Here is a 16,908-nt window from a genome sequence, read left to right as displayed (position 1 = left end):
GAGACTTTAAATTTATATTTACAAAACTTTAAAAACACAATTAAATCAGGATTATAATTTGAGGTAAAATGGTTAATAAAACACTAAAAATAAGATTAAATATTAAAATTAGGAAAATCGAAATAATAATAAAAATAATACTGTACCACTTTAACTAAATAACAAATAAAGATCATAACTCATAACATAATTAAATGATATACAGTATTAATAAGAACATAAATAATTAAATAATAATAAACAATATAATATTTAAATTAAATGACATTTTTAATAATAGGTCTAATAATATTTTCTTTAAAAATAACATATTAATAACATTGATAATAATACTAATAATAAATAATAACACTCCATCAAAGTTAAGTATTGTACTTTTTGCTCTTTAGTTTCTTTTTGTACAATCCGTTCCTTTCATTTAAATGTTTTTTCTTTTATTTTCTCTTTATACTTTTATTTAGCCTTCTGGCTAACTAATTTGCATAACAATAGATGATATACAAAGACGATGAATTGAATGAATGAATTGTTAATAATAATAATGGTGGTGGTCTAAGCATGGACCTATATAAGCTGTCTTTGCTAGGGCCGTTTGATTTAGCCTTCGTGATCTTAGGTTTCGTGACACCCGGTAAGTATGTCACCTAGTCTGTTAAAGCTAGATTTTAGTACCAATAGCTTGACTAACTATGTTTATTTTTTATTGTTTACGACATAAAAAGTGACTGGGAATATTTATTTTTCCCAGAAACCAGTTTGGCGTAAGCTATGCAGGCAGTATCTATATATAAATAGGTAGATACAATGTAAAAGGCATGTCACTAACTCCGTGTCGGTTTACTTAGGCTACTCTATCAGCTGTTCAATGTGTACCGCGATAGGTATATTCTACAACATTTTAGCAGGCCTTTACGATATTGTTCCATATTTCTGTCTTACGATGATATTATCAATCAAAGGTTTTAAACACAATTTCTCAGATGTCATCGGTAGAGTTTTAACCGTCGGCGGTAAAGTTAGTTCACTTTGCGATCCACGTTTAATTAAGGTGAAAATATATGATGTAGGCCTAACCGTAACTGAGGTCGGTATTGATGATGTCAGACACCGCTGACAAATGTTCACGCAACTGTCATGTCTATTCCAGAATACTTGTGCTAAAAGCCTTAGAATAGATGGTATTTTTACTCTAAAAAATACACCAATAGTTAATACAGTAGTTTTATGCTTTTCTACAGGTTGAAAATGACGGCAGATCTAGTACATAAAGGGTACTATCACTACAAAGGAATTAAGTTTGACATGCTATATACTCCTCCTGGAAACTTGGATGCAATGGCAACGTTTGAAGTTAGGCCTGATGATATATTTTTGGTGACTTACGCAAAGTGTGGTAAATTGTTGTTAAGATTTTTATAACTAAAAGTTATTTCGTACAACTATAGTAACAAATGCAGGGGCGGACCTAGGGGTGTTGCCCTAGTGGCCCGGGCAACACCCTTAAGTTCATACTAAATGTTTCGGCCACTAACTTAAAATTTAAGTCCCAGTTTCATCGTATACAATATCCATATATATTTACAGTATATGTTATAGAAGTTTTGTTGCTAGCTTTGGTGAAAATTAGTAAAAGAAGTAATCCTGGCGCCAATAAATTTAACAACCTTCACAACCAAAATATTTCTTTTATTTTTTTATTTTAAATGGAACGCTACAAAAATAATCTATTAACCGCTTCAATAATCAGACTAAAACGTATCTTTGTTAAGTTACTATCAATACATTTTCATATCACGCAATCTATTTTTCAACAATATAATAGTATAATAATAAAATTGTATTTAAATAGTGAGGGATTAATTACAGTGTTGAATTTGAATAAACCATTTGTAAAAAGCTTTTTTCAATTTAATAAAAAGCCAAAATGAACTTGCTGTTACACTATTAACCGGACTTGGGTCATGTATGTAGCCTACTACGTCATTCACAAATTACCCATGCATAGCAGTGTTACTAGCGCCATTATCTAATGGATCAAGCATCCATTCACACATGAACTTTGCGTCAAAATAAAAATTCATCGACAAACGAAATATATCCTATTCATTCCTTTTATTAATAATCGTTTGTCCTTAATTATTGCGTTTTGCCGAGAGTTTTCCATAATTTAAGGCCAAATCATAATTGTGCGTATTGTTTTGTATTTCCGATGCTTGTCGTACCTTATTTAACTTCCGTACGTCCGTAAATATTAGGCCGAGTTTCGGTAGTAATTTATGGACGTTACAAAATTTGAACCGTGTTATACCGGTAGCAGAGCCAAGTTTGCTTCTTTCTGCAAATTTCCTAGCATTATTTTCTTTTTTTTATTTTGGAGTGTGGTTTAAACACTTTTGTACAGTCTATAGTGGAAATTGTGGTTTTAACATCTGACTTTATTTAGTATTTAATTCAAAATAATACAATTTAACGTTTTGCTCAATATATTTATAGCAGCAGCTTCATATTTTTGAATAACTTTTTAAAATTATTGATAATTAATTTGCATTAATTGATTATAGTTATTAGAATGTATTATCGTACCAGAAGTACCTTCATTAGGGACTTTCCAGTGACGTTAGCATTGAATAAAAAAATGTTATCCTATTGTAGTCCCGTATGTTTTATTACCGGCGGATAGGCTACAATCCTCTGTTTGCTAGCGCACTAAGAGTGACATTTCCGGCGAACTATAAATGAATTTTACATGCGAGAGTACCATTTGCGGCCATCTAGGGGTGTCATTTAACAATTTGCTTCGCCACAGGCCCCACGATGGAGGTCCCGTGGCTCAAATACTCATTGTCTACAGCCCTGGAAACCCTCTTAAAATAGTCCTGCGACGGCCCCTGATATGAGAAGACCGACCCAAGTTTTCTGTTTAATATGTGCCATATCTAGGGGCCAGAAGTACGTGAAGCTGTATCCCAAGACAGGGTTGGAACTAACGATAACAATTGTAAGGCAGAAATCAAGATGTATTGTTCTCCATTATTTTGAAAGCAGGAAAAGTGGGTGAATTTTTACTTCTTATGCCCTTGAAGGTACATGAAATCAATAACATACAGTATTTTGTGGTTTTTTTCTCGTTTTCCTAGGTACTCGCTGGACATCTGAAATTATCCATCTAATTCTGACTGGTGGTGATCCAGATAAAATAGATCGTACCTGTATAGAATCACCTCTGGAAATGTCATACTTAAAGGACAAAACTGACATTATCTTTGGTCCCTTTTACAAAAAGTTGGAAACAATTAAAACGCGTAGAGTTATTCTCACCCACCTTCCCAAATCCGTACTTCCTCCTCAAGTGTTTACCAAGAAACCTAAGGTAAAAAGATTTTCAATCAGGCAATATTGAAATACAATTGTCAATCTAGTGGTTTTTTTCTGTCCGATCAAGAAACACATCACATATTCATTGTGTTCCTGTCAACTATAATATTTTGCTCTTGTAATTCTTGCATAATCCTTCGCTGGCTATTCATCCGTGTATTATCTGTGATCTAGTTCAACTATCTACTTGCTTACATCCATCTCGTCTGCAACCGTACACTTATGGTTATCGCTCTTTTGAGCCCCATTCTTCCTTCAATTGCTAATTTAAAGAAATTTAAAACTTATTAAATTGTTTTCTCGTAATTTTCTGGCATTTTAGTTTATTGTTAAGTACTATTAAACGTATTATATTGTATATTATGTTTTAGCTTTTAGATCTGCAGCAGGCTTTTCATTTTATATTGTGCTTTATAGGTGATCTGTGTGACGAGAAATCCTAAGGATTGTGGAGTATCCATGTACCACTTTGCTTTAGGACTTGGTGTAATTGAGGAGGGAAGTTGGAATGGATATATTGATAACTGGATAAAACAAGAAGACAGTAAGTATACTTTATTCTGTAAATTGTAATGCAAGAAATACTTGTTTTATATTTATATATATATAAATCCAAAGGCAAAATACTGAAAAAATGACAATGCTATGGGTATCAGCGGCTGGATGATCTCAATGGAGATACCAAAAAAAAAGCGAAAAGCTAAATCAAAACGATAAAGTAAAACAGCCAGAAAATGTTAGCAGAGCTTTCGGGCAACACTAGCCCTTAATCAGTGCAAGTGAAGATATATATATATCAAACTTTATGTGACAACAAAATGTGATTTGCCTATATGGACATGATGATGTCATATCACTACCATTATTTGGACATGTCACTACCATATTTGAGCACATCACACTTGTTTTTGTCAAACTAGTTTGATAGTGTAAACAGAGCTTTATACGAATGCTTCACAGTTATAAGCATCCTTTTATTCAAAATGTACGTTTTTACATGATCATATATCTCCAGCTTCCACGTGTTCATGCAATAGAACAATTTAAAATATAATTTTTTTTCCGTGCAATATAAATGAAATTGAACGCCATATGATACAAAAGTAACCAAACCGTAAATATACACAGGTGTGTTATAATATCTTCTGCAGAATACTGAATGTTCACTTTTATTTATAGTGGTAATGGGAGGATTTTTCACAAATGTTCTGGATTTCTGGAAACATCGACACGATTCGAACTTTTTGTTTATGAAGTATGAAGATATGAAAAAGGTATTCTGAGATTAGGCCAAATGAATTCCCTTTTCAAAGAATTTAATGATCATTATTTTCCAAGTAATTAAATTGTATTGTTTTAAACATACATGTTTTGTTCTAGATATAACAGAACATTTTGCTAAATGGCCGGATGGTCTTTGTAGAGTATCGAAAGTGACTACGTGAATTGAGTTGCAAAGCATCAGTATTGTGTTCAATAATGTTTTTTTTTTATTATTTTATTTTTAGGATCCAAGAGGATCGATCGTTAAGTTTGCCGATCATCTAGAGCGCACTCTAACGGATGAAGAACTTGACAAGGTAGTTCATCACTCTGAAGTAAAAAATATGAAGAAATCATATGACAATTTTGAGAAAAGGGTACAAGGAGGCGTGTTTATAACAAAAGCAATGGGAAAAGTTCCATTTATCCGAAAAGGTAAGTGACTGTATAGGTTCTTTCACCACACTAAAGATTAGTAAAAATTATTGAATTTCAGTGCTTTCATGGAATTTGTTTTAAGTATACTTTACACAATTTGTATTCTCTTAGAAAAACATTATTATTATTCTTTGTTAAGATTATTTTCACTGATCAGGCGAAATGACAAGTTAGTTATTGCCTCATCATTTGGGTTTTAATGTTTGCAAATTGTTTTGATATAGGTCAAATTGGTGACTGGAAGAACCACTTCACTGTTGCTCAAAATGAGCAGTTTGATGCTGTGATCAGAGAGAATCTTCACGGAACAGGCCTAGTGTATGATTTTGAATAATACATTAATACTCAATTGAACTAATGACCTAAAACGATAGTCCTTCATTTTTTCAATGAATAATTCTCATAACTTAAATTACTAAAATATGTTTATGGTGATTTGGAATCGATAAGTAGTGTTTAATATTTTATATCTTTTATATTTTAAACTATACTCACAACTTCCGTATAGATTCACTCGTGGACCTATAAATTAATTTATAGATCCGTGATTCACTCAAGATACCACCATTCTAAGCCTCAAAAAGCGATTCACCACAAAGAGACCAGACTATCGAAAAATGACATTAGCCAATTATATACACCAGTGCAGTGTTGAGCAAGAACATATGCGACTATTAACAACTTTAAACAATAAACTATTGATGTTTTTTTAAATATTCCATGGTTTTACTCAAGAAACACCTTCTGTCAATTTGCTTTATTGTACGTCTTAAATCTCACATTGTAATAACCAATTTGATAAATAAAGTATTTTGTTTAGCCACCGTTCTTAAAAAAACGTTTGACTACTTCAGCAAAATACTCAGCCAATAATACTTATTCAGTGTATAGGCCTATAGCCTATATTTTTTTAATTGAATTTTAATAATTTACTATTATAGACCTTATATTGTTTTGTACATTTTTTTATCCTTTTTATTTAGTTTCTAATTTTCATATGTTCTGTCTTACGTTTACAGTTCTTTATTTAATTGTACACATTTTTGTATCTTTATGTTATCTGTATGCTTCATTTGGTAGGGCCAACGTAGTCCAGAGAATTGTGGAATCAAAACATTCATATATGCTTTAGCCTTTGTTTTACATTTTGTTTGTGTTGAGAAACACAAATTTGTTTTAGGATCCACCGATTTCTGGGACGTAATCCAGACACCTATTATTTGTTTTAAATCATCTAAATAGATTCCCGTCATTCAAATAAAAGGTAGCCCTAGCCAAGGCCTACATTTGATTCACATTGATTAAAACAGTAACATTTGTTTTTTTTAATATTATATTAAATGTTATATTTATATGGATTTTATAAACACACCTATTTAGTATTTAGTGTTAATTATGTCAACAAACGACCAAACAATCCTAGGCCTAGCAAGGCTAAAACGCCTAGGCTAGGCCTAGCCTAATACTAAGGCCTCTAGCCTAGGAGGCCTAGGCTAGACCTAGTACTAGCTTGGCTGAAAGGAAAACTTCGACAGACAATTGGAACTCATCTAGGCCTAGGCTAATTATTTTTCCAACGATTCCACGTCTTGTAGAGATGTTCCATTAATTAATCAAAATCCTACAAACGATCTAAAGCTAATTTAAATGCCTTTTGATACAAATTAGTACATAGTAGGCCTATATCTTGCATCGCAGTCATAAAACATTCAAATCGCGGCAAAAGTACAAAATAGGTGGTGCTGTTGTATTTCAAAAGCAATACTTTAAAACAAAACGGGAAAAGATTTTTTTTTTCGTACACGAAAAAGGGTACTACGGTATTAAACAATCGTTTAATAGTGCGTACTATTACACGCCATGTGACCCAGATTCGTCCAATCAAATGACAGGAATTTATTTAGGTGTTATATATAATATAGTATAGTAATGTAAATTTACATCATCGCGCTTAGCCTCGCGCCTATGGAACTTTTTTGTCCCGATTGACCTTTTAAATAAGTCGCTTAATAAGCTGTGAGAGTTTCAGGGAATTAGATCTAAATGGAAATCCAAGTAAAAGACTGACATGAAGTTAACTAACAAAGTCAGTTATAGATAATTATTAAAATGATAGATAGACAGTGTTGTAGTGAGAGTTAACTAATTTATATATCGTTAGGTAAACTAATTGCACTAAACATTCTCCATTGAAACATGGCCACGTTTCCTCTCATCAAAATACATCGATAATATTGTTGTCATTAAACATTCAAGTTTTATACATCAGTTCCATTCTTAACGACAATTGTTAAACTCAACTTAATGTTGTAATTGATGTGACTATTATTGTTGACACAAGCATTCATTTGTAATATTTTGAATATAGATGATTAAAAGCATTTATAATTAATATTTCTTATAAAGGGTGAACATTTTTGTTTTGAAACAATGTAATTGTTTTATTTGTCTATCTTTAAAGCTCTGTCTACACTATCAAACGAATTTGATTTGATGTGCCCAAATAATTATGGTAGTGATATGACGTCATCATTTTATCCATATACACATCACCTTTTTTTGTCACGTAAATTTTGATAGTGTAAACAGAGCTTAAGAATTATATATTTTTTTTTTTGAAAAATATATGAATTAGGCTTGCTATGTTACAATGAATTACTTTAAAATACGCGTAGTAGTAGTAGTAGTAATAGTAGTTTTAAAATTGTAGAGATGTACGTTTAAATTGTGTGAGGTTGTTTGAATGTGTTGCCGAGATCTTTAGTTATTTTTAATTGTACATTTATACTTTCTAATTTTCAAATCCTTGAAACTTAATTGGCGCTCACTATTGTTTAGAAGCAGGCCTACATTAAGTTTAACATAGTCTTTAGTATGTTCCCTTTCTTTCCGGAGGGTACTTAGTTAAGTGCCTCTTTCTTTCCGGAGGAAATTCGGCTTATAATTTTTTAACTACGGCTTGCCCTAATTAATTCGTCACATGCTTTCGAGAAGAACGCAAACATTATATACTTGTTTTTAATACAGTATTTATCTCGGTATACAACGGCCGACTAAAACCATAAGCTAAACATTTCGAATTAGTGTGTCGATATTTTGTTTTCAGTTTCTCTCACCCGCACCCCTATCTCATATATCCATTCTTCCAACACAACTACAAGTTGACCTTGTAATACAATTATACTGAGCATTGGCGTGGAACACTATTCAGATAACCTTCTTTCAATCGGGCTTAGTTTCAAAATAAACGACTCAGATCAGTTAATCTGAATCTATCTTGTGGAACTGTAACATTGATTCTACATCAAAATGGAAGAAGGCTTCTACCACTACAAAGGTTTTAAATTTAACATGTTGTTTGTTCCCCCTGAAAACTTGGATGCCATGTCAACGTTTGAAGTTCGAGCCGATGATATCTTCTTGGTGACTTACGCTAAGTGTGGTAAGTAGATAAGGTAAAAAATGACCAAATTAATGTTGACACATTGATTAATGTTATAAAATATTGAAATAGACATAACTTTTAACCTATTCTACAGCTGATAGATATCATATAGATACACCCAAGTGACCATCGATGGAAGTCAGTAAAATAGAAGTCTTGAATAGATACTACTGTAATAATGCTCTGTCAGTATTATTAAGTTATGATTAGTTAAATTTAACTATACAGCTGTATACATTGGTCTATATAGCTTGCGAAATGAACTTTATTACCGAGACTGTTTTATATGTTTTTAATTTAGGCACACACTGGGCATGTGAAATTATCAATTTAATTCTTACTGGTGGTGATCCAGACAAAATAGACCGTACCTGTATGGAAGCCTGTTTAGAAATGTCATACTTAAAGGACATAACTGACTTCACATCTACTGTGCCTTATTATAAAACATTGGAGGCAAAAACAAGTCGTAGAGTAATTCTCACCCACCTGCCCAAATCCCTACTACCACCTCAAATATTTACCAAGAAACCTAAGGTAAACATTCATATTTTAATTTGTAGTATACCTTTTACCTTATTGCAATTGATCAAAAACTTCCTATAATTTATCCGCTGTATACGGTATAGAGAAAAAAAATCTCTTTTGTCAAAATAAAAATACTTGTAAGGAAAAAATAATCCCCGTTCAAAACATTCATTTTTGTATAGTTATTTTGTATTTCCAACTGAGTGAATCTGAATGGAAATGAACAAAAGGAAGAACAAGTCTGGTGCAGACAGGATGAAAGGAGGCCACCACGCATAGTTGTTTCTGTGTTTTTTTAAAGCATATTGAAGTGTACAACAGTATATCAATGGAGCCTCCATGTTTTATCATTCATTAATTCCCCTTTTCGACACACTTAACACTAATTTTAAAGTACTAAATTTTACAGTATAATGGCGTTATTTCATATTCCTATACAACCAACACCATGATTTGGAAAATCGTGTGGAGGCGTTCTCTTTATTATTTCGAATGACCCAAAAATGACTCAGTCCCGGAACGAAAGAGGGTACCGTTTTGTTGGAAAATCGTACAAACAATTGAACGGCGGATGATTCAACAGAACAAGTGTGGACATATGTCTACTTCTCTTATAGGTGATCTATGTAACTCGAAATCCTAAGGATTGTGGCGTGTCTATGTATCATGCTTTTAAAGAAATTGGAATGCCGGATTCAGATTGGGATGGATTTGTTGATGAATGGACAAAACAAGATGATTGTAAGAAAACTTAACATACTTGTACATATACACATACATGCTTAATACACAACTAATTATACCAAATGGTGTATGAAAAAAGGTTAGGGCTACCATTTTTCTTTTTGCTTTTTGTTTAGAAGTGTAACAAGTTTCTGCTCATTCTTCCACATTCCTTAAATATCACATTGTGATCTTTGAGGAAATGATGGAAAAAATTAATCCATTTGAGACTCATTTTTTGTGTGTAAATTATTTTTGTTTTAATTGTAAAAAGTACTAATACAAAAAAGATATAATAATCTAAGAATAAAGAACTAAAGAAGAATAATGTTATATTACTTTTAGCTTGCCGACAATTGATAACTCTTGTATTTGTTATGTATAATTTCCGTAGGTATAGTAATGTCTGTGACAATCATTTTTTATATAAATTCATATATTCTATCGAAAGTAACATGTGATTATTTTATATCATAGAATAGACTTCGTCATCAGGTAGGATTTAAGAAAAGTAATCATTGTACGTAAGAATTAATTATTAAGGTTATTTTGAAGCTAACATTAATTAAAATTGACGTAAAAGGCTCTCTTCGTTGTTAATACAGCTTCTGATTAGAATGCATGTTTAATCCACTGTGTTACAAATATTTTGTTTCCAGTACTATTCGGTGGATTCTTTACACACGTTTTGGATTTCTGGAAACATCGACATGATTCAAACTTTTTGTTCATGAAGTATGAAGATATGAAAAAGGTATGGATATAGTTTGTATAGTGTGGAGTATTAAATAAAAGACATTCCATTGAATGTTTCTCATACCTAGCTACAGTGTTAATTTGTCAATTCATAGAAGATCTTGGTTATAATGATATAGGCCTAAAATCACATTAGTAAACTAAGGGTATTTAAATATTGGTGTTGGTTTGTTTGTTATTTTTAGGATCCTAGAGGGTCGATTGTCAGGTTTGCCGATCACCTAGAGTGCGATCTAACTGACGAAAAACTTAAACTTGTTGTTCATCACTCGGAAGTGAACAATATGAAAACAACGTATGATAACATTGAGAAGAATATACCCGGAGGAGTGTTTCTGACAAAAATATTGGGAAAAGCACCGTTTATCCGAAAAGGTTGGTTGTTGCGATTAAAGTGTTATTTTAGGCACATGCATATTCACTTATTTCCAGCTGACACGTTTGCGCAACGAATTCTAGATCCTTGGGCTTGCTTCAGAAAAATGAGGTCGATGAAAAAAATATGAAAAACAAGAAGATCTCATTTTCATTTCATTTATTTATTCGACCAATAAACAGATACAGAACAGAAACAAAGCACAATGATCAGGGGCAACTAAAGCAAATCAATTACTATAACTCAAAGAGGCAGTTGCCTCTTAACAAACATCGAAATACAAAAAATATTGCATCAAGTAAAACATTTGTACAAGCTTATAATCACTCATGCACCCATTGCGAATTGATCAGCTCGACAGCAGAGACACGCATCAGAATAAATCGTTTCTGTTGCAAGTGGAGAGTAAGGGTAGCGCGATTTTTCCCAGCAAATATAATTCTCGGAAAATAACATAGTGGTATACAGGCTACCGTAATAGAAATTGTTGTATTATTTCATTTACAATATCTGGTCTTCCAGTTAACTTTCCATGTAATTGTACTTACATATTCCAACAGCAAATATCTTTTCTATCTTAAGGTCAAATTGGTGACTGGAAGAACCACTTCACCGTTGCTCAAAATGAGCAGTTTGATGCTGTTATCAGAGAGAATCTACATGCCACCGGATTAGTATTTGATTTTGAATAATGCAAGCAAATAGTAAAAAAAGCAATCGTTAAAAAGATTACGGTACACGACAAAGTGAATTCAACTTCATTCCGCCAAAAGCATCCAAAGCTATCGATGGAACTTTTTATGCTACAGCCATTAGGCTAATGACTGGAACAAATTACCAAACGACATAAAAAAACACCATGAGTGTTGGGATATTTAGAAAACTGGTTAAAGAATACTTAGCGAACAAAAGAGAAAACCGGTAAATATATAGAATAAAATAATTTAATTTACAGGACCCCAACGGAAATAAACCTAGGTAATTGTTTTTTTGGGCTATCCTGGTCGAAATCAACTTAACTGTTTTATTCTTAATGTTCATAACTTTATTCTGCTGCTTGCTTTTTAACTGAACGCTTTTTAATATTCTATTGTCTTTTTATAACTTGTATTTTTAATGACTTTTTTAACTATGGTACTGAACGGTATTCTGTTTTAATGCTGTTTTTTATGCCACTTTTAAACCATTTTAAAGCCATTTTTTCCTTCTTTTTAATTGTGAGTCTCAAGTTTTAACTTTTTGTATTGTAACATTGTTATGTAATCATGTATTGTATGTTGATTTTGACCGAATAAATGAATGAATGAATGAATGAAAACACACCAAGGTTTGAGTGTCCCATTCGATTATTGAAAACAAAAAAGAACCACAACAATGTAGATAACAACTTGATATAATATTCAATTTCCATTAGCAATAATCATGTTAATATCCGGAGCAATCAGATCTTAGTAAGTTAAACTTAGTAGTACTAGATGGTACGCTCGCTTCGCTCGCGTACCATCTAGGTCGTGTCCACAGATGGTTCTCGAATACACAGTAATTTCAGCGTAAAAAAAATGGCGATTTCAAATGTACGTACCGCAGGACTATAAATACATTGTCGTTTTCAGAAACGAATAAATAGACACGATGATTAATGTAGTCAACTAAAAGCACCCTGGGAATTAGGCCTAAAAATGAGTCAAATTTTTTTATTTGAACAAACCCAATTTGTGTTTTGTATATAACATTAGAGTTGAGGGATGGGGAAGAGGATGGGAAGAACAATTTTTAAATATATTCTTTATCCACTCAGTAACGAAATATTGTTTTAAATGTTTTATAGGCCTATCAATAATATTCCACTAAACACAGTAAAATATTTACGATTTAATACTTTTTTAAAACTGTCCCTGTTGTGCATCAAGTCATTCTATTCCGTTTGCCCATGGTACCACGAAGACACCCCCCCCCCCCCCCCCCCCCGGTGCGTTGCAACGACGCCCTCAATAAAGTATAACATTAACTTTAATAGCGAGGACGCACTCTATTCAATGAACCAATACATGACAAGAACTGGTGAACTAAGCCAATAACAACTTTCTTGTTATAAATACTAGTACTAGTATATTTAACGTCAGGGTGCGTTTAAGAATACCAGCTCTCATTTCATAAAAAGTAAGGTAAGTCTACTAGTTATTTTTAAAAGAGTAATTTGAGGAAAGCTCGGCTTTCCAAATAATAACGGCGACGGCTTTACTACATTATTTTCTACAAGTACAGATCCTTTAAATATTAAATTTAGGCTATTCGCGGTTCAGTTCACACAATTGTTATTGGATCCCTTTTCAATATAGTATGTTTTCTCTTTATTGTAACTACATATACATGAATGTAACTTAATAAATGGTTCAGTTAGCTACTTCAATGGCTATTGTTAGTGAATTATTGTAATTTCAATATAATGTATCCGTACATCGCTCATAGTCGATAAAATAGTTCAACACAAAATCCATCCTCTATAATCCATTAGCCCACAGTCCGCTAATCCATTTCCATCCATCCCCAATGAAAGTTTGAATGGAACAGTCAATTAAATCTTCCAAAATACAGCAACCTACTCATTCAACAAAACATTAGTAGATTTGTTTAGATAAATATCTACTTTGAAGATCCTTGCTTCTCCACACCTGGTATCACCAGCGTAGTGAATGTTGGCTGAGCCTCACCAGTAAAACATGCACTTAATGTTCAGCATCTTAAAGTCTGGTTGAAAGAGTTTCAAAGTAAATGAAAACATTGACCCGATTTAAATTGTATTTTTTCAGATCAAAATGAAACAAGAGCATAACTACAAAGGAGTCAAGTTCAGCATGATGGTTCCTCCTGGAAACTTAGATGCCATGGCAACGTTTGACGTTAGACCCGATGACATCTTTTTGGTGACTTATCCCAAGTGTGGTAAATTCTTTAAGGCAATCTATTGACAAATAAAGTATTTTATTTTGTCGATGCTTTGAGTTTAATGTAGATTTCTGATTTAAACTTTTCCACAATGTTAGTGTTATGGTATACGTAATCCTATTTTTATTTAGCTTAGCTCACATAATTTTAATGAATATATTTCAAAGGTATACACTGGTTATTTGAAATTACCAACCTAATCTTGACTGGTGGCGATCCGGACAAAATAGACCGTACCTGTATGGAATCTTCGTTGGAAATGGCATACCTAAAGAACAAAACTGACATGACATCTTTTGAACCTTTTTACAAAAAGTTGGAAGCAAAGATTGATCGAAGGGTTATTGTAAGCCACCTGCCAGAATCCTTTCTTCCTCCACAAGTGTTTACAAAGAAACCTAAGGCAAGGAAGCAGATTGTTTAATACTTATGATATTAAGTTATTATATAGGCCTATCTGATTTCATTACCTGATAAACACCTGATAAAACGTACGTTTTACATGCATAGTACAAGTCATGTTTCCCCGGAATTCATTCTTGTATGATTACTTCCGAATGATAATGTTCATAGTATGTTTTATAGATAGGCGCGGCCTATCGTAAACAAAGATGATTAAAACACGGACACATATTCATTTTTTCCTAGTTTTTCTTTAATCTTTGCCCCAGTTTTTTATGATCTGCGTCAGTGCTAAAGTGACCATAAAATAGGCAAATGGACGCATCCTCGTTTTACACCTTCTCTATAATATAAAATAGGCCAGTTTCTTTATTAATCGTCATATAATTGGTTTAACATATCTCACACTTTTACCTCTTATTTCCATGATCGTTTCGGTCTGTAAATGCATTTATGCTATATACACGTACTGTAACTTATCGGAATCTTATCTAAATATTTTTTCTAAAGTGATGCATTTGAATCAGTAGTATTAATAATTACGTGACTTAAACTCGTCTTAGGTGATTTATGTAGCCCGAAATCCTAAGGACTGTGGGGTATCCATTTACCATGCGCTTAAGGAAATGGACACTGCATCGGGATGGGAAGAATTTGTCGAAGAATGGACAAAACAAGAGGATTGTAAGAAACTTCTATTATGTAATCATTCCATTATTTTTACTTTTTACACTATCGATGATGTGTATTTGATCGTGTTGGTCAGCGATGACATTTTGTTCATACACCCTGTCGAAACATTCTGAAATTCACTTTCGCGTTTTATTTTCACCGATTCGTCCGAACACCATTAATGTCAGTTGTTATTTTGTGGTGGTTCAGCTGTGTATCCGATGAACCGAATTGCGGAACTAATTAAAGGAATCAGAAAAAACACTATATGGAGTGTATTCGACACTAACTTATACTGACCGAATTTTATCAAATAACCTCTGGTCTTGTTAATGAAACTATTATCCGCTGTCAATTTTGATGACATTCAAACATACTTACCTTTTCTCGGACAAACAATGATGTCTACACGGAATGATTTTAACATTATCTTGATCAGTGGTTACAAATTTTATGTAAATATAATGTTTACATATAATAACATTTTATATTGAAAACTAAACAAAGTTAAAGCTACTGTAATGTATTTTTTTAAAGTAACATACGGAGGGTTCTTCACACATGTTTTGGATTTCTGGAAACATCGGAATGATTCGAACGTTTTGTTCATGAAGTATGAGGATATGAAAAAGGTATGTAAGGAAGCCTATTGGAGAATCTATTCGCTATTCTATAATATTCATGGTAAAGTGTATATCCTTATTAATTGTTTCTACTCAAGGAAGATTGTAATCTCAATCTTTCCTACTTTTGAATATAATTTTAAAAGTTGATGTTCCTAAATGATTGTTATTTTTAGGATCCTAGAGGGTCGATTGTCAGGTTTGCCGATCACCTGGAGTGCAATCTAACTGACGAACAACTTAAACTTGTTGTTCATCACTCGGAGGTGAACAATATGAAAAAAACGTATGATAACATTGAGAAGAATGTACCAGGAGGAGTGTTTCTCACTAGAATATTTGGAAAGGCATCGTATATCCGAAAAGGTAAAGCTTGTTTTTTCACCCAGCGAATTATTAGAAGAATCGATAGTTTATGCATAGAGATATCATAATGGTTTATGCACATGTGCATTCATATTTCCTTTTGCCAACCTTTCTGCGAACAATAAGTATGATTCCTGAGTGTTTTGCTTAACTTCTACTTTTGCCGGTGAGAAAAAAGCGAAACTCAGATAAAATCTAAATAAAATTGCAGTAGTGGAAAATAGAATAGGAATAGAATAAGAGTGATTTTTGTCGAAAGAAAATGTTCAAAAGAAGAAGAATAAATAATAAAATGGAAATAAACATGTAATGGCAAATATAAATTGTTATTGTCTGAAAACATTCTTATTAATACATTTATTTATATTTAGGTGAAATTGGTGACTGGAAGAACCACTTCACAGTGGCTCAAAATGAGCAGTTTGATGCTAAGATCAGAGAGAATCTTCATGGAACGGGCCTACTATTTGACTTTGAATAGTGCTTAACTTGGATGCTAAATCTGCTCAATAGAGAGCGTTGCAGCTTTTTACCATTATTTATGTATTTAGAGCGAACGGGCCCGGTGTCCGTGTCAGCAATATAGTATTTTGTTTACCGTAACACTATAAGTCGTGTCCACACACAATTATATACCTGTGACTTAAGAATAATGTTTTGATTTTTTTTTCAGTCCTCCACACCAACAGCGAGTCATCGCAATTCTGGTAGAAAAAAACTACACATTATAAATATACAATATAAATATTAAAATGTTCTTTTTGATAATAATGATATATTGGCAAGTGGTAACGTACTTTTTTTCATTCATCATATTTTAATTGAAATCATTATTTGAAATGTACGGCCAGCTTATATACTATATATTCTTATGATTTTCTATATATTATATATAACAACAAAGATTAAATAACTTAAAATCATTTGTGCATGGCTTTTACGAAATAAAATTAAATAATAGTCCATTTTTTAAAATCAAAACAAGTTCCGTACTA

The 16,908-nt window shown here is 32.4% G+C and overlaps 2 protein-coding genes across 2 annotated transcripts; both read left to right on the top strand.

The window, feature by feature from the left end:
- The first annotated feature begins 1,245 nt into the window (after window positions 1–1,245).
- LOC144845687 (sulfotransferase 1B1-like) lies at window positions 1,246–8,323 on the top strand. Its single transcript, XM_078703115.1, has 7 exons — window positions 1,246–1,393; window positions 3,138–3,370; window positions 3,793–3,919; window positions 4,555–4,649; window positions 4,884–5,073; window positions 5,301–5,392; window positions 8,288–8,323. The coding sequence occupies exons 1-7, from the start codon at window positions 1,246–1,248 to the stop codon at window positions 8,321–8,323; spliced, it is 921 nt and encodes a 306-aa protein (XP_078559241.1).
- LOC144845686 (uncharacterized) lies at window positions 8,299–16,831 on the top strand. The gene is made up of 13 exons (XM_078703114.1): window positions 8,299–8,518; window positions 8,823–9,058; window positions 9,667–9,790; window positions 10,432–10,526; window positions 10,714–10,903; window positions 11,487–11,590; window positions 13,028–13,069; window positions 13,715–13,847; window positions 14,018–14,253; window positions 14,816–14,936; window positions 15,462–15,556; window positions 15,724–15,913; window positions 16,285–16,831. Exons 1-13 carry the CDS (start codon window positions 8,386–8,388, stop codon window positions 16,392–16,394), a joined length of 1,809 nt encoding a protein of 602 aa, XP_078559240.1. The 5' UTR covers window positions 8,299–8,385; the 3' UTR covers window positions 16,395–16,831.
- Window positions 16,832–16,908: the final 77 nt, after the last annotated feature.

The sequence above is a fragment of the Antedon bifida genome, chromosome 6, assembly GCF_963402885.1.
Source record: "Antedon bifida chromosome 6, ecAntBifi1.1, whole genome shotgun sequence".
Taxonomy (NCBI): Eukaryota; Metazoa; Echinodermata; class Crinoidea; order Comatulida; family Antedonidae; genus Antedon; species Antedon bifida.
The sequence above is the reverse complement of the archived record's forward strand: the minus strand, read 5'-3'. Positions and strand labels throughout refer to the sequence as shown.

Coding starts and splice junctions, on each gene's coding strand:
- LOC144845687 (XM_078703115.1), top strand. CDS start 1,246: ATGACGGCAGATCTAGTACATAAAGGGTACTATCACTACAAAGGAATT. Junction 3,920..4,554: donor CTGGATAAAACAAGAAGACA/GTAAGTATACTT, acceptor TTTTATTTATAG/TGGTAATGGGAGGATTTTTC. Junction 5,393..8,287: donor ATCTTCACGGAACAGGCCTA/GTGTATGATTTT, acceptor AACACTATTCAG/ATAACCTTCTTTCAATCGGG.
- LOC144845686 (XM_078703114.1), top strand. CDS start 8,386: ATGGAAGAAGGCTTCTACCACTACAAAGGTTTTAAATTTAACATGTTG. Junction 10,904..11,486: donor AGCACCGTTTATCCGAAAAG/GTTGGTTGTTGC, acceptor TTCTATCTTAAG/GTCAAATTGGTGACTGGAAG. Junction 14,254..14,815: donor TGTTTACAAAGAAACCTAAG/GCAAGGAAGCAG, acceptor AACTCGTCTTAG/GTGATTTATGTAGCCCGAAA.